The sequence below is a fragment of the Bufo bufo genome, chromosome 7, assembly GCF_905171765.1.
Source record: "Bufo bufo chromosome 7, aBufBuf1.1, whole genome shotgun sequence".
NCBI lineage: Eukaryota > Metazoa > Chordata > Amphibia > Anura > Bufonidae > Bufo > Bufo bufo.
Genome location: NC_053395.1, coordinates 66,836,452 through 66,861,841, shown reverse-complemented (window position 1 = coordinate 66,861,841; position 25,390 = coordinate 66,836,452). Strand labels below are relative to the sequence as shown.

At 44.9% G+C, this 25,390-nt stretch overlaps 1 protein-coding gene across 1 annotated transcript in view; it reads right to left on the bottom strand.

The window, feature by feature from the left end:
• The window catches only part of GRIN2A (glutamate ionotropic receptor NMDA type subunit 2A), an 858,974-nt gene that overhangs the window by 268,463 nt on the left and 565,121 nt on the right, over nt 1-25,390 (bottom strand). Inside the window, exon 3 of the mRNA XM_040441454.1 lies at nt 7,998-8,112. Coding sequence (XP_040297388.1) covers nt 7,998-8,112 — 115 coding nt within the window. The remainder of the gene's footprint in view (nt 1-7,997; nt 8,113-25,390) is intronic.

Genomic DNA, 25,390 nt, shown 5'->3' with positions numbered 1-25,390 from the left:
TATGGACCGGAGTCCTAGAGGGGTGAAGAAATTCAGTTCGACTTTTCAGTCGAGCTCTTTGCTAGGCTTGCTTTAGGACAGAGTCAGAATAGCCCTTTTCCCTAAACCTAACTCGTAGGTCTCCTGCTTGTTGCTTAAAATCCGGTGACGAAGGCCGATGGTACGGTAAGATTTGTACAAGACTTAAAGGGGTTGTCCGGGATTGGGGACATTGCTGTAAGAGAACACCAAGCACATAAATATTACATACAGTCCTGTTGCACCTTTGCAAGACTTTTCTGATGCCCCGTTTTCTTGTCCTAAATTCTCTGCCGGAAGTGCCACTTTTCAAAGATTCAGTGACGTACCTGGTCCCTTTCTGCAGAGCGAAGCCTCTGCTTCCGCTTCGCAGGGAGCCCGGTGACATCACAGCCAGCCTCAGTGATTATGCAGAGCGCACTGAGGGGTGGAAACTAGGCGGCAACACATTGCGCCAAGCCCCGCCCCTCTGGTCCGGTGACGTCACCGGGCAGGGCGTATTCTTAGCAAGGATTGAGGGACTGAGCCAGGGGGCGCTTAGGGGTGTGACTAAGAGGGAGGAATAGTTGTGGCAGGAGGCGGCATATGAATTAGTGGAGGCTGCACGAAGGAAACAACGCAATGCTGCACTGGAAGTTACCGGACACATAAACATAGAGGTAAACAATCAGTGGGGGACTGTAGGAGCCCAGCTGAAGTGTAAAAATACCTAAAAACATCTGGGGGGACCTTCAATCCACTATTAACAGTGATTTAACTGTTTTTAAAAAAACTATCTTGATCCCGGACAACCCCTTTAAGGGCAATTAATAGTCTCATCATCCCTATTGCGCCCATTGTACCTGATGTGACACAACTGCTCTCAGCCATCCCAGCAGATGCTGTCTGTTTCAGCGTGATAGACCTGAAGAATGCTTTCTTCTCTATCCCGGTTGACAAGCAGACCAGACTCCTTTTTGCTTTTTCCTTTGAGGGTCGTCAACTCACCTGGTGCAGGATGCCCCAGGGATATGCTGATTCACCTGTAGTGTACAGCATTGTCCTCCAAGCCAGTTTAAAACCATGGCACCCCCCCCAGGGATCTGTAATCGTGCAATACGTGGATGATTTGTTATTGTGCAGTGTGTCAGAGGAGGCCAATGTAACAGATGGTTTATCTTTGTTGAAATAGTTGTCTAAATGTGGACACAAGGTGTCACGCAAGAAAATGCAATAGTGTAAAAACGAGTGAAACGTTTTCAAGAAATCTACAGTAAGTCCAGTTGCCTTGATTTATTATTTACAGATATAATGGTGTAAAAAGCAAGTTGAATACTTGGGCTTTGTTCTCACAAAGGGAGAAAGGAGAATCAGCACAGAAAGAGTCCAGTCTGTTGCGGGCCTGGTCACCACGCACACCAAGAAAGAAATGTTATCTTTCCTTGGTATGATAAACTACTGCAGACAATGGATTCCTGATTGCTCCTACTATGACAATGTAATGAGACAAGCCACTCTGGCAGACATGCCAGATCTCATCAGGTGGTCTGAGGAAATGTTTAATACATTTGATTATTTGAAATGTTCTTTAATGACAAGTCCGGGTTTGGGCCTCCCTGACTACAAACTCACATTCCATGTATATGCTTGACAAAATTGTAAAACCATGGCGAGTGTGCTGACACTGTATCACGGAGGCAAATTACGTCCTTGTGCCTTTTTCTCAAAGGTGGTTCCGGCATCCGTCCAAGGAATGCCGGCCTGTCTGAGATCTCTTGCAGCACGTGCTATGATGGTTGAGCTTGCAACGCCACTCACACTAGGACATGAGACTATCCTGTACACCACACATGATGTAGTAGGCTTTCTCAAAGGCATACACACACAGCACATATCCTCACAAAGACTATCTGGATATGAGATTCTACTCCTCAGCAATCTCTCCCCCCAATTTAAATACGCAACACACACCTCAGGTCTAGCACCTATCCTGAATGCCCTATTAGGACTTAAAGGACCCGAGGATCACTTGACAGAGGCATATGAATGTATACACGTCATACAACATGAGACATCACCCCGCTCTGATTTACAATCTGTACCAGTAGAAGAGGCTCCTGATGTTTTTGTTGATGGATCCTGCAGCAGACCAAATGACAACACATAATGCAGGATATGCTATTGTTATGCTACCCGATGTTGTCCTGGAAGCCAGACCCATCACATACCAATCTGCACAAGCAGCAGAATTAATTGCACTCACGAGAGCATGCATACTACATGAAGGCAAGCCAGTCACCATTTACACTGACAGCAGGTACGCACATGGAGTGGTCTGGGACAACGGGGTCATTTGGCAAAGGAGAGGATTCATTGCAGCTGATGGTAAGCACATCTCACATTCACAACTTGTCATACAACTTTTAGAAGCCATAAGATTGCCCTCACAGATTGCAATTGTCCACTGCAGGGCGCATACTGGTGGTAAAGATCATGTGTCCCAAGGCAATGCCCTGGCAGACGCGGAGGCCAAGAAGGCTGCACTGATGGCCCCGGCCACATTGCTAATGGTGAATTTAGTACCTCCTTCACTTGAGTTAACTCAGATGCTTGTGGATCTCCAGTCCTCAGCTACTGACGATGAAATGGCCGATTGGTGTTATCCAATCTTGCAGAAGAATCCTAGGACAGGATTAATCTGCAAAGAGGGGAAACCATGCATACCACAGCACAGCTCCCCTCTGTTCATTGCAAATTTTTATGGAGTAGGACACAACAGCATTCAAACAACACACATGCTGCTAGCACAGAATTTCTATATTACAGGCATTAAACAGTTAGTGTCAGATTATGTGGGAAGGTGTATCACATGTTTGAGGAACAACCCAAACACCAATGTCAATGTCCCACATCAACACCTTTATTACCCCACCACTTATTGTACACATCTGCAGCTAGACTTCACACACATACCTAGACAGAAAGGTAAACAAGAATATGTAACCAGATTGATTAAAGGAGTATAATTGAAAAGTGGGATTGCCTTAAAAAATAACTTTTAATAGTCAATGGTTAAAATAGTGGGCCCAATAGTTTGTTTAAAGACTACAAACATACGTAGTCATTCACCACCAATGAAAAAAGGTGGAGAATGTCAGGTGTGAAATGTAAACACCTGCTAGGAGGGTGAGTTTACGAAACACAGGGATACCAATAAAGAGGGAGGCAGATGCTGGGTCTCTTCCCCTAATGTATCCCTAGATTCTAGCTCAAAGTGATACCCTCCCTGTGTGTCCCTTCGTGTCCCTTGCAGGCAATGACCGTGACTGCCCAGCTTCGTCAGAAATGCAAAGGTATCACTCATCCAGTGACATACAGATCATAGGTATTAGACATACATAGTCCCGACGCGTTTCACTGACAGTCAGCCAGGTCATCAGGGGACCTATATACAAGACAAGACAAAGTATACGCCTGTACACAATTAGAGAAGTATCCAATTCACGGCGCTTCCAAGTTTATTGGAGCCAGCTCGGGGAGCAACAGTATTGTGAGAAAAGAACTGATACTTAGCTTCTCAATGTGCAGCGATGCAGGGTCCACTCCTCCTGCGTATGGCAGTGTGCGCCCGTGCTGGCATTCCTTTAAGCCAGCGCGGGCCTTCAATAGATCCGCCCACAAAATCACATGATCCGATCACGCGGGCAGTGACGTCAATGGTCACGAGTGCACCGCGTCACGGGAAGGAGTCATATGATCGGGACAGAGATATATCAGTGTGGCCCAATGTCCGTCCCCTACATGTTGGGGGGCGGTGACTCAAAGAACATTAAGGGGCGGAGAAGTTGAAGATAAAGGGGTAAAGGAGATGGGCTAGCTCAGTCACTCCCAATCAACAAGTTATATTGGCATAAATAGCCAAGCACGGTGCGTCACTCCTATAGAATCATAGAGAGGCGCTACCTAGGTATTTAAGTGGCAGGTTTATGGGCTTATTAGCAGACAGTTACACTATAACCACATTACAGGACATCGGACCAGCAAATGGATTACTATGTATATTACGTCCCATGAATATGTCAGGCAATCAACCCCCACAGGTCTATAGTGGAGGTCGATTGCCAAACTCCATACAGGAGCATCCGATGAGGGTTATTCTGGGTAGCAAGAGGTTGACGATCCTCATCGGGGGGACAGCTATCACTGATCAACGGGATGACCTGGTCTCCTCAATGTAACACCCAAAGGAGAGTTGCTCATTGAGTCCAGATGGTTGTGAGGTCTTCAATTCAAAGATCCACCAGGTCTCTCTTTGCAGTATTTTCCTGTCCCAGTTGCCTCCTCTTTTCAAGGGAGGAACGAGTTCAATGGCCATAAATGTCAAGCCCTAAATTTTACCATTATGGCTAACTTCCACATGTTTAGCCAGTGGGGTGTCCCTACCGTTTTTAATGTCTCCGAAGTGTTCTCCCACCCGTCTTCGAAATTCCTGGGTGGTTTTGCCTATATATTCTAAGCTGCAGTGACATGTAGCTTTGTAGATGACTCCCCTTGATCTACAGTTGAGGAAGCTCCTGATTATGTACATTTTGCCTGTTACATTACTGCAAAAGTTCCTCCCCCTCATGATGAAGGGGCAGGCCACACAGCGACTGCAACGAAAGCAACCAGATAGTGATTTAAGCCATGTGGTCCCATTGGCACCGGTTTCATTGAAGTGACTGTGCACCAAGCGATCCCGGAGGCTGCGGCCCTTACGGTATGTAATTTGCGCATTTGGTGCAACAATTTGTCTGATATCGGGATCCAGGAGAAGGATGCCCCAATGTTTGGAGATGACATTTCTCACTTCCCCTGCGACCCCATCATAGGTACCAATCAGTCGTATGGTGTTATCAGCGGTCTTTATTTTTTTGGGGTGAAGAAGTTCAGTTCGACTTTTCAGTCGAGCTCTTTGGTAGGCTTGCTTTAGGACACAGTCAGGATAGCCCTTTTCCCTAAACCTAACTCGTAGGTCTCCTGCTTGTTGCTTAAAATCATTCACAGTGGATCAGTTTCTCCTCATCCTCAAGTATTGTCCGGTAGGGATTCCCTTCTTCAGGGGGAGGGGATAGTGGCTACCCCAGTTCAGCAAGGAGTTAGTGGATGTAGGTTTCCTAAAAGTTTTAGTCACCAGTTCTCCCCTGTTCCCTCTCGTAATGACAATATCCAAGAATGGGAAGGCATCTTTTTTAGTCTCAGAAGTAAATCGCAAGCCAACCTCATTAATATTGAGGATATCCACAAATTGCTGCAGATCCCCAACCTCCCCTTTCCATAATAGAAAGATATCATTGATGAATCTGACCCATGTGATCACATTGCGGTCACATGGGCCAGAGGGTCACCAAAGACCATGGTCCTCTCCCACCAGCTGTATGTCCTTGGATGAGTGATACCTTTGCATTTCTGACAAAGCTGGGCAGTCACTGTCATTGCCTGCAAGGGACACGAAGGGACACACAGGGAGGGTATCACTTTGAGCTAGAATCTAGGGATAAATTAGGGGAAGAGACCCAGCATCTGTCTCCCTCTTTATTGGTATCCCTGTGTTTCGTAAACTCACCCTCCTAGCAGGTGTTTACATTTCACACCTGCCATTCTCCACCTTTTTTCATTGGTGGTGAATGACTACGTATGTTTGTAGTATTTAAACAAACTATTGGGCCTACTATTTTAACCATTGACTATTAAAGGTTATTTTTCAAAGGCAATCCCACTTTTCAATTATACTCCTAAATAACTTTGGATGCCGTACATAATATTATTTGTTTGACTGGTTAAAGCCCTAAGTGAAATTGAGGAAAACGTTGCTTGTAAGTCTCCTTGTCTTCCACAGGAACCAACTCACCCATTCCAAGTGGGAGATATTGTGCTAATAAAGAAATTAAAGAAAGGAAAATTTGCAGGAGACTTCACCTACGGACCACCGACTACAGTGGTAGCCGTGACCCGCACAGCTGTACTTACAGAAGAAGCACCTACCTGGGTCCACGCCACCAGAGTAAAACTGGTAAAGGAGGCCCCCCAAAAGGAGGTAGTAACGGGGACAGACAGTCCTGACCTCGAAAAAGGACAAAGTGAGGTACTAACGGGAGCAGACAGCTCTGACCTCCACCAGGATGCACTCCCTCAATTCTGGAAGATGGCACAGACGGTCCACTTGGACTGTGGGATTACTGATGATCCTAATGACTCTGCCGGAGGATAAAAAAGCTGAAGTTTCTATAACTCAGAAAGGTGGAATCACTACCTTCTGGAACAATTCCTCCAGTACTCACATTGCAACTTACTCCTTCTGTTTATGACTCATTGGCCCACAAGCAAGAAGCAGGGAGGAATCATGTTTTTGCTCGGCAATTGGAAAATTTGCATTCCGAAAATTCGCATTATGAAAATTCGCATATTACGCGATCATTACCTTGTCGATTTTTCGAGTAAAAAAAATTGTAGAATATAACGAATTTTCGAATTGACAAATGTTCGATGAATATTCTACAAAATATTCGCGAAATATTGCAAATTCGAATATAACCCCTTCCGCTCATTACTAGTTGCAACATGTATCATACCATGTGTACGGAAAATGATAATGAAAGGAGAATCAAATATGTCATTTTATGAGACTCTGCTGCCTAATTCTGAAGACCTCTCACATGAAGGATATAGAAAATATCTGGCGGTATACAGGGAAAAGGGCAAGGGTAAAAATTATATTATCTAAGAATTTAGTTCTAAGAGGGGATTGAAGAGAAATGTGACTCCATCTTGTTCCTGCCCTAAATATGTAAAGAATTGTTATAAACATCTCACCCACGCACTGTTTCAAGTTCCCCCGCTGTGAGTTAGGTTCGCTTATCTGTCCCTGGACAGATTCTGGGAATCCCCCAGAACTAGAACAAACGTTCTTGCCTTATTCAGGGTCATTCGGCACAACTGCGTACATTCCTATATGTGACTGATTAAAACCTATACTTTTTGCTTACTGCACGTACACATACCATATAAGGATGTTCCGGTAGTATGTGTATGAGCACCAATGTTTATCTATATGATTGGTTTAACGCTGTTGTTCTGCAAAATTTTCTAGGGGTCATTTACTAAGCAGGAATACACCTATATGAGATGCAGAAGGTGTTTTCCACCTCAGTCGAGATTCCCCGCTCACGCCAGGTCTAAAAAAGTGGGCAACTTTATAAAAGTGATCTAAATGAAAAGCTGTTTTGTTGCCTATATGTCACGGTACCTTCTCTGACAGAGGTTAGAAGATTGTAGAGACTGACTGTACGTAAGGTTAACTGACAGTCTCTTGATTCTCAGTGTTGTGGTTTGGTAATGACCACACCTATTGCCAGGTGCAGCCCGTGGTCATTACTGCGTTCCCCACTTAGTTTGGTCTCACACTTCATACCATGCAGTTGATATTCTCTGCTTGGATTTGGAAAAGTTCGTGTGTGGACCTTACCTGTGCTCCTGCTCTTCCATTTTCTATAAGATAAGTTGTACTGCATTTTTTATTTGGTTGTTCCCCTGTTTTTCTTGTTATTAGGCTTCAGGGAGACACTGGTTCGTTCATCTGGGAAGGAACCAGTAGTATCATTCTCTGCCACTACCTAGGGCATCTCAGGGCTCCTAGGGTCTAGGTTCTGGCATATGTATTTTCCCACCTTCAGGGTCTATACATATTGACAGGAGTCAGGGCCATGTTTAGGGGCTTCCTAGGAGGTGACCTTTTCCCTTTTCCTAGCCTTAAAGCCTAGCTCTTTGTGCCTCCCCTCCTCTGTATTCGTGACACCATAACAACCAATTACAACACAACTTTCATGTTTCAAAAGCAGACTAATAATGACATTGGACTGTTATTGGTTGCTATGAACAATAAAGACAGTTTTACTTTAGACCGTAAAGTTCACAGGTGAAATACAAGAGTGACATAAATTCTTCCACATAAGGTTACTTACCTTTTCCCACTCTCTGTCTGGATTCAGCAGTATAACCACTAGCTTTGGATTAGCTTGATAACCGTCTTCTGTAAAGGACAAATCTCGGCCATCCCATGTTAAATTTATCATAAACCTGTCAAAAGAGGAAAAAGTTATGAAAGACGCGATAAAAGAATTTGATCAGTCATTCAACACTTAACTAGTAAATGAATCCAGCCGTAACAACGTTGAGGAACAATAAACATGAGTTGCCAGAAAACTGGCCAGTGTTTTTTCTTTAAAGGGGTTGTCCACTTTCTTATTACTGTTGATCTTACTGTTTGTAAGATAATTATATGGCACTTACTAATATAGCCTTTGTTCAAATTCTGAACAATTTTCTATATTTCATTAGGTATGCCACTCATTTGCCAAGTCTTTTGTGCTGTCTACACAGAGGTCCTGTCCATAAAATGGCTGCTGATGGAGAGTCATGTGAACAGGCAAATCACCTCCATGTGATGTCTCCTCCGTTCAGATACACTGCACCTGCCATCTGCACTTGTACTGTTGAAAGTTTAATAAAGGTCCAGTGTGTTTGAATAGAGGAGGAATCACATGGAGGTGATTTGCCTGGTCACATGAACCTCTGTCTATGGCCATCTTGTGGACAGGATCTCTGCGTGGACAGCACAGAAGATTTGCCTTACAAGAGGGCATAGCTTATGTAATATAGCAAATAGTACAAAATATCAATAAAGGCAATATTCGTTAATGTAATCATACATACACACTATTCACAAGTAGTCAACCCCTTTGGGCTGAGTGGTCCTTGGAACTACCATTTTGGTTGCCACCAGAAAGTGAGCTCTCCATGCTGATTGTGTATCCTAAGATACCCATACAACTGTTACAGTCAACAACTCCTTTATTGTGTTGAGCAAGCATGCTCGGCTGAACACCAGTTCGGCACAAACATAGCTATGCTCGGCACATCGTGGAGTTCGGCCGAATACCACGTGTGCTCTAGTGCGATGCTCGAGTCAGTATATTTAAATCTAATTTAGCCTCTATTTCTATGCAGAAGATCGCTGTACAGTGAAAGAATCCCTCAGTGTGAGTCTGCGGCTTAAGAGTCCCTGCTCTGACTCCATATATAGCTATGACCATATATGGAGTCAGTGCTTGGGGACACCCCAGCATATTTAAATGGAATTTAGCCTGTATTTCAGAAAAGTTTCTGCCGGGATATAAACTCACAACCTTCTGCATTAGAGGCAAGGCACTTAACCACTCAGCTATAATAGCTGCATAGCCAATTCCTTTAACTCCTTAAGGACACAGCCTTATTTCACCTTAAGGAACAGGCCATTTTTTGCTAATCTGACCAGTGTCACTTTAAGTGGTGATAACTTTAAAACGCTTTGACTTATGCAGGCTATTCTGAGATTGCTTTTTTGTCACATATTGTACTTCATGACACTGGTAAAAAGAAGTTAAAAAAAAATACATATATTTATAAAAAAAATACCAAATTTACCCCAAAAATTAAAAAAATACCAAATTTACAAGTTTCAATTTCTCTACTTCTATAATACATAGTAATACCTTCAAAAATAGTTATTACTTTACTTTTGGGAATGATATTTAAATTTTTGGGGATGTTACAAGGCTTAGAAGTTTAGAAGCAAATCTTGAAATTTTTAAGAAATTTTCAAAAACCCAATTTTTTGGGACCAGTTCAGGTCTGAAGTCACTTTGTGAGGCTTACATAATAGAAACCACCCAAAAATTACCCCATTCTAGAAACTACACACTACAAATGTCGTTAACCCTTTAGGTGTTCCACAAGAGTTATTGGCATATGGAGATGAAATTTCAGAATTAAAATTTTTGGGTAAATTTTCCATTTTAATATTTTTTTTTCCAGTTACAAAGCAAGGGTTAACAGCCAAACAAAACTCCATATTTATAACCCTGATTCTGTAGTTTACAGAAACACCCCATATGTGGTCGTAAACTGCTGTACAGGCACACGGCAGGGCGCAGAAAGAAAGGAATGCCATACGGTTTTTGGAAGGCAGGTTTTGCTGGACTGTTTTTTTTTAAAACATGTCCCATTTGAAGCCCCGTGATGCACCCCTAGAGTAGAAACTCCATAAAAGTGGCCCCATCTAAGAAACTACACCCCTCAAGGTATTAAAAACTGATTTTACAAACATCGTTAACCCTTTAGGTGTTCCACAAGAGTTATTGGAAAATGGAGATTAAATTTCAGAATTTAAATTTTTGGGCAAATTTTCCATTTTAATCCATTTTTTCCAGTAACAAAGCAAGGGTTAACAGCCAAACAAAACTCAATATTTATTGCCCAGATTCTTTAGTTTACAGAAACACCTCCTATGTGGTCGTAAACTGCTGTATGGGCACACGGTAGGGCTCAGAAGAAAAGGAATGCCATACAATTTTTGGAATGCAGATTTTGCTAGACTGTTTTTTTTGACACCATGTCCCATTGAAGCCCCCCTGATGCACCTCTAGAGTAGAAACTCCATAAAAGTGACCCCATCTAAGAAACTACACCCCTCAAGGTATTCAAAACTGGTTTTATAAATTTTGTTAACCCTTTAGGTGTTCCACAAGAATTAATGGAAAATAGAGATACAATTTCAAAATTTCACTTTTTTGACAGATTTTCCATTTTTATATTTTTTTTCCAGTTACAAAGCAAGGGTTAACAGCCAAATAAAACTAAATTTTTATGGCCCTGATTCTGTAGTTTACAGAAACACCCCATATGTGGTCATAAACTGCTGTACGGGCACACGGCAGGGCGCAGAAGAAAAGGAATGCCATACGGAAGGCAGATTTTGCTGGACTGTTTTTTTTTACACCAATTTACCATTTGAAGCCCCCCTGATGCACCCCTAGAGTGGAAACTCCAAAAAAGTGACCCCATTTTAGAAAATACGGGATAGGGTGGAAGTTTTGTTGGTACTAGTTTAGGGTACATATGATTTTTGGTTGCTCTATATTACACTTTTTGTGAGGCAAGAAATAGGCACCGTTTTTATTTTTTGTTATTTACAACATTCATCTGACAGGTTAGATCATGTGGTATTTTTAAAGACCAGGTTGTCATAGACGCGGCGATACCTAAAAATTTTTTATTTTTATTTTTTTACGGTATTCACCTGAGGGGTTAGGTCATGTGATATTTTTATAGAGCAAGTTATTACGGACGCTTCGATACGTATTAAGGCAGATTGCCTGGATTTGTGGGAGGGGCTGAGGTCCGCCTCCAGCCTATTTAGAGCACTCCCCTTACCTGGCTCCTGCATCATTGAGGTCTGAGCTTTTGAGAGAGGAGGTCGCTTGTGGAGTTCCTGGAGAGTTACCTGCGAGTCGCTGGATTTCTGGGAGTTTTTCGTTGCCATCCGTTCTGGATTTGGAGCATTTCGGTTCTATTTTTTCCGGCTTCACTCGGTTCACTGTGGGTCACGTTTGCCCGTTAGACTGCGAGTCATCCATACGGTGCAGCCGGGGCCCCACGGTTGCCCCCTGTACCGGTTCAATTCATTTCACCAAACGCTGCACCAATGTCACTGTTTTCTCGTACAAGTCACCAGTATTTCATTTCTGTCACGCCTTGTTCATGCTCAATTTGTCCACACCGTACCACTATTCCGGTCGGCCCCCTGCAACAAGCATGCAGTCGTTTTCTTGGGCAATCCCCCATTTCTGTTCATTTAATTTCACCAAACGCTGCACTAATGTCACGGCTTTCTCGCACAAGTCACCAGCTTTTCATTTCTGTCATGTCTTGTTCATGCATAAGGTATCTGCACCGAATCACCACTCCGGTCAACACCCCTGCGGCATGCGGGCAGTGGTTTTCTGAGTCATCCATACGGTACAGCCGGGGAGCGCGGTTGCCCCCTGTACCGGTTCATTTCATTCATCAACGCGCACCAATGTCACGGATTTTTCATACAAGTCACCTGTATTCATTTCTGTCACGCCTGTTCATGTGCAATTTGTTCACAACCGTACCACCATTCTGGTCAACAGCTCTGCAGCAGGCGGCCAATGGTTTCTGGGTTAATCCCCCATTTCGGTTTGTTTCATCTCATACACGCTGCACCAATGTCACGGCTTCTCGCATCAATCACCGGCATCTCATTTCTCTCATGTCTTATTCTGGCGTCTTCCCACAGTACTAACACTCCGGTCAGCACCCTGGTGGTTCCGGGCTCATTCCCCATTTCTGGGTCAGTTCATATCACCCCACATCATCCACATTCATGCCCCCCCCCCACTCATGTTCATGTGCACGGCTACAGGTGCCAGCTGCGGTGCACCTGGTACACCCTCCATTCATGTCCGCCTCCACTGGGCATACCGCTGCCACAAGCATCCCCTCCCCGCCGCCTCCTTCCTGTTCCGTCGCTCCTCCTGCCGGCCGCGTCCCGGTGCCCGCCCCTGTACCATTCCATTTCACAATCATTTCACTCATGTCACGGTTTCTCGCTCACAAGTCACTTGCATTTCATGTCTGCCGTGCCTTTTACGAGGCACAAGGGACACGACCACACAGCAGCCCTACTCCAGTCACCACCCTGCAGCAAGCCAGCCCAGGTTATTGTTCCTGGGTTTCCTCCCATTCCAGTTCAGCAAACCACCCTGCAACTCACTTACATTCATGGCCCCCCCCCCTTCCTTTCATGTCACAGCAGGGCCCAAACAATCACACACTTGCTCACATGACCTTGCGCAGCTGAAAGGGCCACACTGCTCACACCCTCGCACGCACGCTGCTTCGGACGTCCCCTCCCCGCCACCTCCTGCCTGTTGCCGCTCCTCCTGCCGCGCGGCCGATGGCGCCCGGCCGCGTCCTGGGGCCTGGTCTGCGCATGCGCGGCGATTTCGTCGGCGCATGCGCGGTGTCCCGGCGGCCGTGGGGGGGGGGACTCCGGACGAATGGGTTCACAAATAAATGGCTTTCATTTCACATGCTCCAAATGTCACTCCTCACACACAGTCACAAATCTTCCAAGTATGTTCCACATGATTCACTTTTACTTCACCTACACGTTCATGGCCCCCCCCCGGTCATTTACGTGCGCAGTCACGGGGGCCAGCGGCGGTGCAACCTGCACACCCCCCATTCATTTCACCTCCACTGGGCTCACCGCTGCCCTGACATCCCCTCCCCACCACCGCCTGCCTGGTTACCGCTCCTCCTGCCGCGCGGCCGATGGCGCCCGGCCGCGTCCTGGTGCCTGGTCTGCGCGTGCGCGGCCGGGGTTCTGCGCATGCACGGCGATGCCGTCGGCGTGTGCGCGGTATCCCGGCGGCCGTGCGCGCTGCCTCTGTTGCGGGGGGCCGCCATCGGACGGCAGGGGGAGCCTTCCAGCACGGCCCTCCAGTCATACACACCCCAGCAGCCCCAATAAAAGAAAGGGAAACGCCATCTAACACCTTTGGAATAAACATGGAAGATCATGAGCCAGGCCCTCCTGTCCAAAATCATGCATGATCTTATAAATGCTCGTCTGGCTGGAAGGGCACAATTTCCCATACGCGCTCAGCGGCAAAGTGACTGTCTCAAAGGGGTTCTTCACCTTTTTGTTAACGATGATCTACCCTTCGGATGGGTCATCACCTATTCATTGCATCATAATCAATGAATAGGTGGGAATTGCAGGGACACGGTCCAAAATGTTCCATTAAATTGCAGGCACGCGCTTTCCGCCTGGCCATGGCCACACGGCACGCACTGGTCTCTTTCACACCAGGCGCAAGCTGTCATTTCATGAATAACCAGCCTGTTTGCCTTGCACACAAACCCTTCTTGTTAAAACACCCTACCGCCATTAGGTCAAACAGCCCCCACACATAAACATAAACCCACCACTTTGCCCCAGGGTCAAAAAAAAATAAAAAATAATAATAATAAATATATATATATATATATATATATAAATAAATAAATAAATAAATAAAATAAAAAAAAAAATTCAAAAAAACGGGAATCCATACAGTCCGCACGATCACACGCTCCGCCACGTAATAAATCACAGGCCTCATTTCGCACATCACCCGCACAGGCGCTGTATTATTGCATAGTCACGTTATGATCCTCTCGGGTCATGCTAATGTTTATACCACAGTCCACTCTCGTCATACTACTTTCTGTTACCAGGTACGTACACCTGCTCTTAAACGATTTTCTCCTTACATTTCGGATTGTCCCGTCACTAAAAAAAAAACAAAAAAAAAAAAAAACCCGAATTAAAGGACACAGACCAATACGTTCCATTGGATTGCAAAACGCACATTCCCACTTGTGCATGGCCATGCGCCACGCACTGGTCTCTTCTCACACCAGGCGCAAGCTATCATTTCATGAACAACCGTCATGATCCTCCGGGTCATGCATATGTACCATGTACATTGTCGCATTTCATCACACTATTTTATGTCTACCCTCCCCCTTTTTCAGGCGGTCAACCTATATTGTATTTTGCACTACCGTGTATCCGGAGAATTTTCTTACCACCAGGTACGTTCACCTGCTCATTTAACAAAAGTCTTCCTTACATTTCGAATGATCCCGTTAGGGTCAGTGTGCTGGCTTTAGGGGCACCATCATCCCACTAGGTTACCCCCTTCTTGGCTTCGCCAGCAGTTAGTGGTCCCGCGAGGCCGACACCCCGCCTCAAACGTACAGAGGCACCCGCCCAACGCGCCACCTCGTTAGTAAGCCGCCTCGCGTGTTGCATAGAGAGGTCCTCACCTGTCACTCCCTTCCCCTAGTCCTGTCTTACAGTTACCGAGAGGCCAACGCTCCTGCCACTACCACAAGTGGCCTCATTAACCCCTCGCGCCAAATCATAGGTAGAGCCTCTCAAGCCGCTTGGCAAATTAGCAGGGCCTCATCTGTCACCATGCAAGTATAATTTTTTCGCCATCCGGCCTAGCTAGCTTGCCAGCACGATCCTGTGTTTCCCCAAGCAAATCAACTGTTTTGTTTTACCATGTCTCTGGAAGGGATAGAGAACTTCTCCCTACCTGGCACCCCTGCTAGATCCGTCACTGCTACCCAGGGAGACGATCTAGCCAGTCCAGCACCCATCAGATCCTGGACAATCCCGCGCATAACGACGGAGTTAAGGTGACGGCTTGTTGCCTTCGCCGCCACGGCGAGGAGAGCAGAGCTTTTCCGGCTGCTGCGCACACCAATCGATAACAGGGAGGCAGGGGAAGGACCTAGCCAGTCCAGCACAGGGGATATACATACCATGCTGTCCTCTCTAAATGTCATCCATGTCTAAAGTCAACGACAGGTTGGAGAGGATGAAATCGGTCTCCGCGACCCTCTCCCTGGCAGGGCCACCACCGGCAGCGTCACCGGCGCCGGCCGGATTGCCAGTGATCACGTCGACCGTTAGCCTGGAGGACCAAGAAGTCAGCCCGGCGCACATAATACCGGAGGAGGAACCTGGGGTACCCGTCGCCACCAAGAAGACAGAAGGGCCAGACATGGTCATCACCTTTCCTGGGTACCCAGTTGGATTCAGCCTCAATGCAAGCCAGTTTGCCATCCGGGAAGATCCAGGACATTCTCGCCCACATAGACAACTACCTTCAACTCAGCACCGGCAGCCGCAAAAAACGGCAGTCCCTGCTGGGCTCCCTGATCTTTGCCATGCGCATCCACCTCAGGGTCGCTCATTTATATCACGGCTCCTGCACCTCTCCCCTTTTTTCCATACGACTCGCACGGGTTGTCCCTGGATGCCCACGCTGCGGCAGGTCTGGGCATGTGGGGGAGATTTCTGTCCACCTGGAATGGCGGGAGCTTGTTTCTCCCTCAGCCGTCGGACTCTTCCCCCTCTATCTGGTCAGATGCGGCATCTACCACAGGCTTCGCGGACATTTTTGGGAACGATTGGCTGTGGGGCAGCTGGCCTCCTGCGGTCCGGGGTTTGGAGAGATTCTCCACTGCCTCAGCGCTTTTCAAGATCTACCCCATCGTGGCGGCTGCCGTAGCGTGGGGTCATTCATGGGCAAACATGTCGGTCCGGTGCTATTCAGACAACCATACGACCTGCCAGTTCATCAACAGGATCGTTCCAATCTCTCACAATCGTGAGGTTTCTGCAGAGACTTCCTTGGTTGGCCACTTGCAATAATTTCTTCTTACATTGTTTCCATGTCCCGGGGGCTGGGCAATACGGCAGCTGACAATCTGTCTCGCGTCAAATTTCAGGCATTTCATCAAGCTCTCCCATCAGCGTCACCCACGGCCTCCATCACTCCATCATTTCAAACAGCTCATTCTGGATTAGAAGGCATCATGCGGCATAGCCAGTCTTTGTCCCACTCAGCACTATCAGACAATACACATAGAACATACGACAGAGCGTTCACACTATTCAACAGGTTCCTGTTGGAACACAACATCACGCACCCTTTTGTCATGACGTCTCTTCCGGGGTTGCTTCTTTGCCACCTCAAACTCAAATGTCATACAACACCATCAAACTATATCTCACCGGCATTTCAACATCATATGCTAATCATACACCCCAATAACATCAGCTTCATGTCCTCGCACCAGATCAAATACATACTCAGAGGATTCAGGAAACGGAACCCGCACGTCCAGCCCAGAGGCTACCCATAATCAATCATATCTTCACAACATTATCCGACTTACTGGACGCCACGCCTCTTGAAACAGATGCCAACTCTATCATCAAAACGGCAATTTACTTGGCCTTCTACGGATTCCTGAGTTCCGGGAAATTCACTACAGCCTCCACGACCCGAACCTCACCTTGTCTTCTTGTCACCCACGTGTCAAAACACATGGTTCACTACATCCTGTCCTTACCTCACTCCAAGAATAGTCAGCACTTACCCGTCAACATTTCATATTACCCCACGCACAACAGATGGTGTCCAGTCAGGGTCCTGGATGCTTACAATCAGCGTCACAAGTTCTACCCTCTCAACCGCTACTTCAACTACATGGTTCGGTACTCACCACCACCACCTTCATGACCCATGCCGGGTCATCTCTCACACAACTAGGCCTCAACGCTGCCAACTACTCAGGGCACTCCTTTCGCATTGGAGCCACGTTTACGGCCTCCAGTGCCAACATCCTCACTCATGTCATCAGGGAATTGGGGCGCTGGGAGTCATCCGCTTACGCGCAATACATTCCCAATCCAACACAAGAGTTAAGAGTGGCTTTCCAAAACATGTCGGGTCAAGCTATTGATACATCAATTGGCTACAATAAACTGGTTTATTTCCATTTTTGCCCTCTTCTTTCTCAGGCCTACCTCATCCTCGGTTTCCACACACCACAACCGACTGCACTCATTCCCTGCTTTTCCCAGGGCTCTTCACTGAAACTACCGTAAGCCCCTTGCACAAGTATTAAGGCAGATTGCCTGGATTTGTGGGAGGGGCTGAGGTCCGCCTCCAGCCTATTTAGGGCACTCCCCTTACCTGGCTCCTGCATCATTGAGGTCTGAGCTTTTGACCCTCCCACCACTCCACTCATTTACAACTCATTTCTTCCATATCTTTTCCTTGGGTAGGCCCTCTTCTTTCTCAGGCCTACCTCATCCTCGGTTTCGGCACACCACAACCGACTGCACTCATTCCCTGCTTTCCCAGGGCTCTTCACTGAAACTACCGTAAGCCCCTTGCACAACTAATATGTATACTTTTTTTTATTTATGTAAGTTTTACACAATGATTTCATGTTTTAGTGTTTCCATAGTCTGAGAGGCATCATTTTTTTCAGTTTTTGGACGATTATCTTGGGTAGGGTATGATTTTTGCGGGATGAGATGACGTTTTGATTGGCACTATTTTGGGATGCGTGTGACTTTTTGATCGCTTGCTATTACACTTTTTGTGATGTAAGGTGAGAAAAAATTGTTTATTTAGCACAGTTTTTATTTTTTATTTTTTACGTTGTTCATCTGAGGGGTTAGGTCATGTGATATGTTTATAGAGTCGGTTGATACGGACACGGCGATACCGAATATGTATACTTTTTTCCGCCCCTATTTTTTACCAATTTTCTTTTAACTTTATTTGGGGAAAATTACATTTTTGTTTATTTTTACTTGAAACTTTACATTTTTTTGGGGGAAAACGTAATTTTTTCAAATTTTTTTTCACTTTTTTTTTGTCCTACTTTAGGACTTCCACTTTTGGGGGTCTAATCCCTTTACAATGCATTCTAATACTTCTGTATTGGAATGCATTGGCTGTATGAGTAATACAGTCTGTATTACTCATACAGCTTTCTACCTCTGAGATCCAGGGGGCTGGATCTCACAGGCTTGTTAATGGAAGGCAGTGCATATGCCTAAGGAAGGCATCGCGCTTCCTTCCATGCCATCGGGTCCCCCCTACAGCCGCATGGGGACCCGATGGCACGCCCAATCACCGCCGGAACCACAGGTAAAAGCCGCAAACTGCAGGTCTGAATTGATCTGCGGTTTGCGGCGATCGCCGACACGGGGGGGTCACGGGACCCCCTGCGCATTTAGCCAAGGTGCCTGCACAATGATTTGAGCAGGCACCGGGTTCCGATCACCGTCTGCCAGGCGGCGGTGATCGGAACTATACATGATGTACCGATACGTCATGTGTCCTTAAGTACCTGGACAACATGCCGTACCGGTACGTCATGTGTCCGGAAGAGGTTCTATACAGTAGAAGTCTCATATTTGATTTTTTTAAGTGACAGGCTATGCAGCTATATAGTGTAGTGGTTAAAGTTCTGGACTATGGTGCAGAAGCTGTGAGTTGAAATCCCATCACAAACTTTTTCAGAAATAGAGGTTAAATTAGATTTATATATTTTATATATTTTTTTGTAATTGTAAAAAATGTATGGCACTAAATAAATGTCGAATTACAAATATATATATATATATATATATATACACTCACCTAAAGAATTATTAGGAACACCATACTAATACGGTGTTGGACCCCCTTTTGCCTTCAGAACTGCCTTAATTCTACATGGCATAGCATTCTTTAGAAATGTTGGCCCATATTGATACGATAGCATCTTGCAGTTGATGGAGATTTGAGGGATGCACATCCAGGGCACGAAGCTCCCGTTCCACCACATCCCAAATATGCTCTATTGGGTTGAGATCTGGTGACTGTGGGGGCCATTTTAGTACAGTGAACTCATTGTCATGTTCAAGAAACCAATTTGAAATGATTCGAGCTTTGTGACAAGGTGCATTATCCTGCTGGAAGTAGCCATCAGAGGATGGATACATGTTCTCATTCTGTTTACGCCAAATTCGGACTCTACCATTTGAATGTCTCAACAGAAATCGAGACTCATCAGACCAGGCAACATTTTTCCAGTCTTCAACAGTCCAATTTTGGTGAGCTAGTGCAAATTGAAGCCTCTTTTTCCTATTTGTAGTGGAGATGAGTGGTACCCGGTGGGGTCTTCTGCTGTTGTAGCCCATCCGCCTCAAGGTTGTGCGTGTTGTGGCTTCACAAATGCTTTGCTGCATACCTCGGTTGTAACGAGTGGTTATTTCAGTCAACGTTGCTCTTCTATCAGCTTGAATCAGTCGGCCCATTCTCCTCTGACCTCTAGCATCCACAAGGCATTTTTGCCCACAGGACTGCCGCATACTGGATGTTTCTCCCTTTTGACACCATTCTTTGTAAACCCTAGAAATGGTTGTGTGTGAAAATCCCAGTAACTGAGCAGATTGTGAAATACTCAGACCGGCCCATCTGGCACCAACAACCATGCCACGCTCAAAATTGCTTAAATCACCTTTCTTTCCCATTCTGACATTCAATTTGGGGTTCAGGAGATTGTCTTGACCAGGACCACACCCCTAAATACATTGAAGCAACTGCCATGTGATTGGTTGACTAGATAATTGCATTAATGAGAAATAGAACAGGTGTTCCTAATAATTCTTTAGGTGAGTGTATATATATAATACTTCTGAAATATATGAATGCATAATATGTGGGAAACTGCTACAGATTTTTTTAACCACTCAGCTATAATAAAAAATAAAAAAAAATAAAAATGTTGACTTGTACTGTGAGTTGAAATCCTGTCACAAACTTTTCAGAAATAGAGGCTAAACTTAATTTAGACATAATTTGCCATATTTCTAGAGAAAAATAGAAAAATAGACTTAGTTCATATTTGCTGTTATTTGCGTTAAAAGTGTTTATTGTCATATTTCACTACAATACAAGAAAAATAGACGCAGTTCACATTTGGTGTTATTTGCGCTGAAAGCGTTTCTTGTTATATTTAACTACAGTACGAGAAAAATAGACGGTTTACATTTGATGTTATTTGCGCTAAAAGCGTTTATTGTCATATTTCTAGAGAAAAGAGAAAAATATTCACAGTTTACTTTTTCTGTTATTTACTTAGAGATCGTTTAGTGGCCTATTTTAGTTGAATACGAGAAATATATATGCAGTTCACTTTTGCTGTTGTTTACGCTAAAATGTTTTCGTTGCCAATTTAAAATCCTTTAGTTGCCTATCTTCGTAAAAAAAGAAATATATATTTGGTGCTTTTAGGGGTGCTTTTAATTTACAAACCGGATTCCAAAAAAGTTGGGACACTAAACAAATTGTGAATAAAAACTGAATACAATGATGTGGAGATGGCAAATGTCAATATTTTATTTGTAATAGAACGTAGATGACAGATCAAACGTTTAATCCGAGTAAATGTATCATTTTAAAGGAAAAATACGTTGATTAAAATTTTCACGATGTCAACAAATCCCAAAAAAGTTGGGACAAGTAGCAATAAGAGGCTGGAAAAAGTAAATTTGAGCATAACGAAGAGCTGGAAGACCAATTAACACTAATTAGGTCAATTGGCAACATGATTGGGTATAAAAAGAGCTTCTCAGAGTGGCAGTGTCTCTCAGAAGCCAAGATGGGTAGAGGATCACCAATTCCCACAATGTTGCGCAGAAAGATAGTGGAGCAATATCAGAAAGGTATTACCCAGCGAAAAATTGCAAAGACTTTGCATCTATCATCATCAACTGTGCATAACATCATCCGAAGATTCAGAGAATCTGGAACAATCTCTGTGCGTAAGGGTCAAGGCCGTAAAACCATACTGGATGCCCGTGATCTCCGGGCCCTTAAACGACACTGCACCACAAACAGGAATGCTACTGTAAAGGAAATCACAGAATGGGCTCAGGAATACTTCCAGAAACCATTGTCAGTGAACACAATCCACCGTGCAATCCGCCGTTGCCAGCTGAAACTCTACAGTGCAAAGAAGAAGCCATTTCTAAGCAAGATCCACAAGCTCAGGCGTTTTCACTGGGCCAGGGATCATTTAAAATGGAGTGTGGCAAAATGGAAGACTGTTCTGTGGTCAGACGAGTCACGATTCAAAGTTATTTTTGGAAATCTGGGACGCCATGTCATCCGGACCAAAGAGGACAAGGACAACCCAAGTTGTTATCAACGCTCAGTTCAGAAGCCTGCATCTCTGATGGTATGGGGTTGCATGAGTGCGTGTGGCATGGGCAGCTTGCATGTCTGGAAAGGCACCATAAACGCAGAAAAATATATTCAGGTTCTAGAACAACATATGCTCCCATCCAGACGTCATCTCTTTCAGGGAAGACCCTGCATTTTTCAACAAGATAATGCCAGACCACATTCTGCATCAATCACAACATCATAGCTGCATATGAGAAGGATCCGGGTACTGAAATGGCCAGTCTGCAGTCCAGATCTTTCACCTATAGAAAACACTTGGCGCATCATAAAGAGGAAGGTGCAACAAAGAAGGCCCAAGACGATTGAACAGTTAGAGGCCTGTATTAGACAAGAATGGGAGAGCATTCTTATTTCTAAACTTGAGAAACTGGTCTTCTCGGTCCCCAGATGTCTGTTGAGTGTTGTAAGAAGAAGGGGAGATGCCACACAGTGGTGAAAATGGCCTTGTCCCAATTTTTTGGGGATTTGTTGACACCATGAAATTCTGATTCAACATATTTTCCCGTTAAAATGGTCCATTTTCTCAGTTTAAACTTTTGTTCCGTGATTTATGTTCTATTCTGAATAAAATATTAGAAGTTGGCACCTCCACATCATTGCATTTAGTTTTTATTCACGATTTGTATAGTGTCCCAACTTTTTTGGAATCCGGTTTGTATTTAGTTTAGCTAAAAGTATGTCAGACAGAGAAGAGCCAGGCCTTGCACAGGGGAGTGTCAGAGGCGTAAATGATTCTGCCACAGGAACAGGTTGCAGCAGAATAAGGGGGTGTGGCAGCAGGGGTTTCTTCCTGAGGCCTCAGGTCCACATGTCAGCCAGCGGTCGTGTCTTGACCAGCAACCCAGCGCTTCTTGATTGGTTGACTGGATCTTCGACTTTGTTGAAAGTGACAGCAGCACCAGCAGCCTGAGTCTAGAGTTGCTGATGATCAGCTTTCTTCACCCGCATAGTGAAGAAACTACTCACCAGCAGGTAGAACTGGAGCAGGACCTGAACCAGGTGGTGGCATACTTTGACAGCACCCTGCCAGCCATCATAGAAGATCCGCTGGACTACTGGGCAGCCAAACTGGATTTGTGGCAGCAACTGGTCGAGTTTGCCCTGGAAAAGCTGTCCTGCCTGGCCAGTAGTGTGGCATCAGAGCGGGTGTTTAGTGCGCGGGGGCCATAGTTACCCCAAAAAATACTCCCCTGTCCACCCAAAATGTGTAGAGACTTACTTTTGTCAAGATGAATCAGGCGTGGATCAGCCAGGATTTCCACCCACCAATGCCTGATGTATCAGATTAGATCATCCATCTCTACACTATGTCACTGTGCCACTCTGTAGTATCATGCTACTACTGCTGCTGTTGCTGCCATGTCCACACTATGTCACCATGCCACTTTGTAGCGTCCTGATGCTGCCATCTCCACACTATGTCACTGTGCCACTTTGTGGCCTCCTGATGCTGCCACGTGCACACTATGTCACCTTGCCACTCTGTGGTATCCTCTTGATGCTAATTTGCGAATACATGGGCGAATATTCATAATATACTCGTGAATTCCTGAATTCGCTATCTTCGTTCACATTTTTTTTTCATTACTAAAATCGCAATGTAAAATTTGCTTAATGCACATGCACAAAAATGGGCGTGGCCTAGCAACTGTTTTCGAACTACCCGAAGTTTGAGGCCATTGGAAAAGATGGTCTGAAGCAATTTTCGAGACAGTGAGGAAGAACTCCTGATCAGTGTAAGTAATTTCACATTACACTAGTGTATTTGATTACATTTCACATGCATGTCAGACCAATCGCTTTATATGCAGATAGAGTGTTATAAAATATTCGTGATTGCGAAAATCGCCACTTATGATCCGAATTTTTTCATATAACTTCACTTTTTATCAGGTCCAAGTAGATATTACTGATTGGTGCACTAAGTATTGTTGTAACATCACAGCACTATGTCTGTAGCATGTATGTATGGACAGCATAGAAATATCTCTCACATGCACACTGAAAATACATTTTCCTGCCGCACACTCTATACCCCACACACTCACACAAACATAGATTAGAGTTTGTGTCCTGTTGGTCAGGACTCAGGAGAAGCTTTCTTTGCATTACCGCCAGTATTTGCTGGTTAATTAGAGTTACCCAGGGTCAACCACAGGGAGGCGAACCAGCTTTACACCCCATACCGTACCGTCACTTCACTAGACATGTACACCTCTGCTCAGCTGGCCAATATCAGATTGCTCAGACCCCACACACATACAATCACGAATGATACAACTGCCTCGCCGTCCAGAGATAAAATTGGGTGGCTGCCACGCTCAAAAAAAATCACGGACGAGTCGGACACCCCTGCCACCTGCGCCCGCCCCTTCATGAGTAGAAGAGAGGCCCTGTGCTTGCAGTGCTCCAGCACTGGAACCAACTCCCCTACCACGACCACCGCTGCTGGCAAGCCCACATGCATGGGAAAATAATGAGGGAATTTGGGCAAACTTTATTGGGTTGGGGACAATGGGGCAAAAAAGGTAAAATAAAATATACACTAAACCCTAAAACACAGAAAAATAAAAATAAAAATTTTCACAGACAAAAGACGCTGAAAATAATTTCTCACTACACACATGAAACCCTAAAACACTAACCCTAAAACACAGAAAAAAATATATATTTTTTTGTTTGTTTGTTTGTTTTTTTCACAGACAAAGGACGCTGACACTAATCACTACCCACACGAAACACTAAAACACAGAAAAAGACTTTTATTTTGTTGTTTTTTTCCGTTTTTTTCAAAGACAAAAGACGCTGACACTAATCACTACCCACGTGAAACCCTAAAACCCTAAAACACAGAAACAAACTTTTTTTTTTCCACAAACGAAACAGACAGCAAAAGCCTACACTATACTATATCTCTATCTAACCAACACTACACCCTGTACTAGACCCTATCAGCTACACTATACTACTGTAGTACACTATCTATATACTACTGTAGTACACTATCTACTACTAACTATCTGGATTATATTTATGAGCTACCTAACTAATGTAGCTAACACCCTACACTGGAATCTATCAGCTACACTATTCACTCACTAACCTACACTATTTAACACTATCTGGATTATATATATGAGGTATCAGAAGTCACAGGAATTCAGCACAGCACAAACATCACACTCCTCGCTCTCTCACAACTGCATGAAACAGCACAAAATAGCTGTGGGGAGGTTCTATTATATAGTAAGGGGTAGGCAACTTTTCTATTGGTTGCTAGGGAAGTTGATAAGCTCTTGCAGCCTTCTCATTGGCCCACAAGCTAGAAGCAGGGAGGGATCATGTGTATTGTGGAAAGAAAAACACGAATATTCGGATTTACGGATATATAGCGCTATATTCTAAATATTCGCAAATTCTCGAAGTGCTGATATTCGCAATTAAAATTCTCTATTCGAATATTCGAGCTCAACAATATTTGCCACTCTGGCCTCCTGATGCTGCCATCTCCCCACTATGTCACCGTGCCACTCTGTGGCCTAATCATACTGCTTCTGTCACCTCAACACTTTGTCATTGTGCCACTCTGTGGCATCCTGATGCTGTCGCCACCTCCACACCATGTCATTGTGCCACTTGGTGGTCTCTTCATGCTGCTTTCACCTCACCACTATGTCATAGGGCCACTCTGTGGACTTCTAATGCTGTTACCACCCTCCCCACTTTTGTCCCTTTTTGACCTTCTTGAAATCACCATTTTCTTTACCTTTCTTCTGATCAATCAGAAGGAAGGAAAAATGAGACGCACAACGGATCCTGTCTGTGTAGCAGCTGTAAGGCCTGTATGG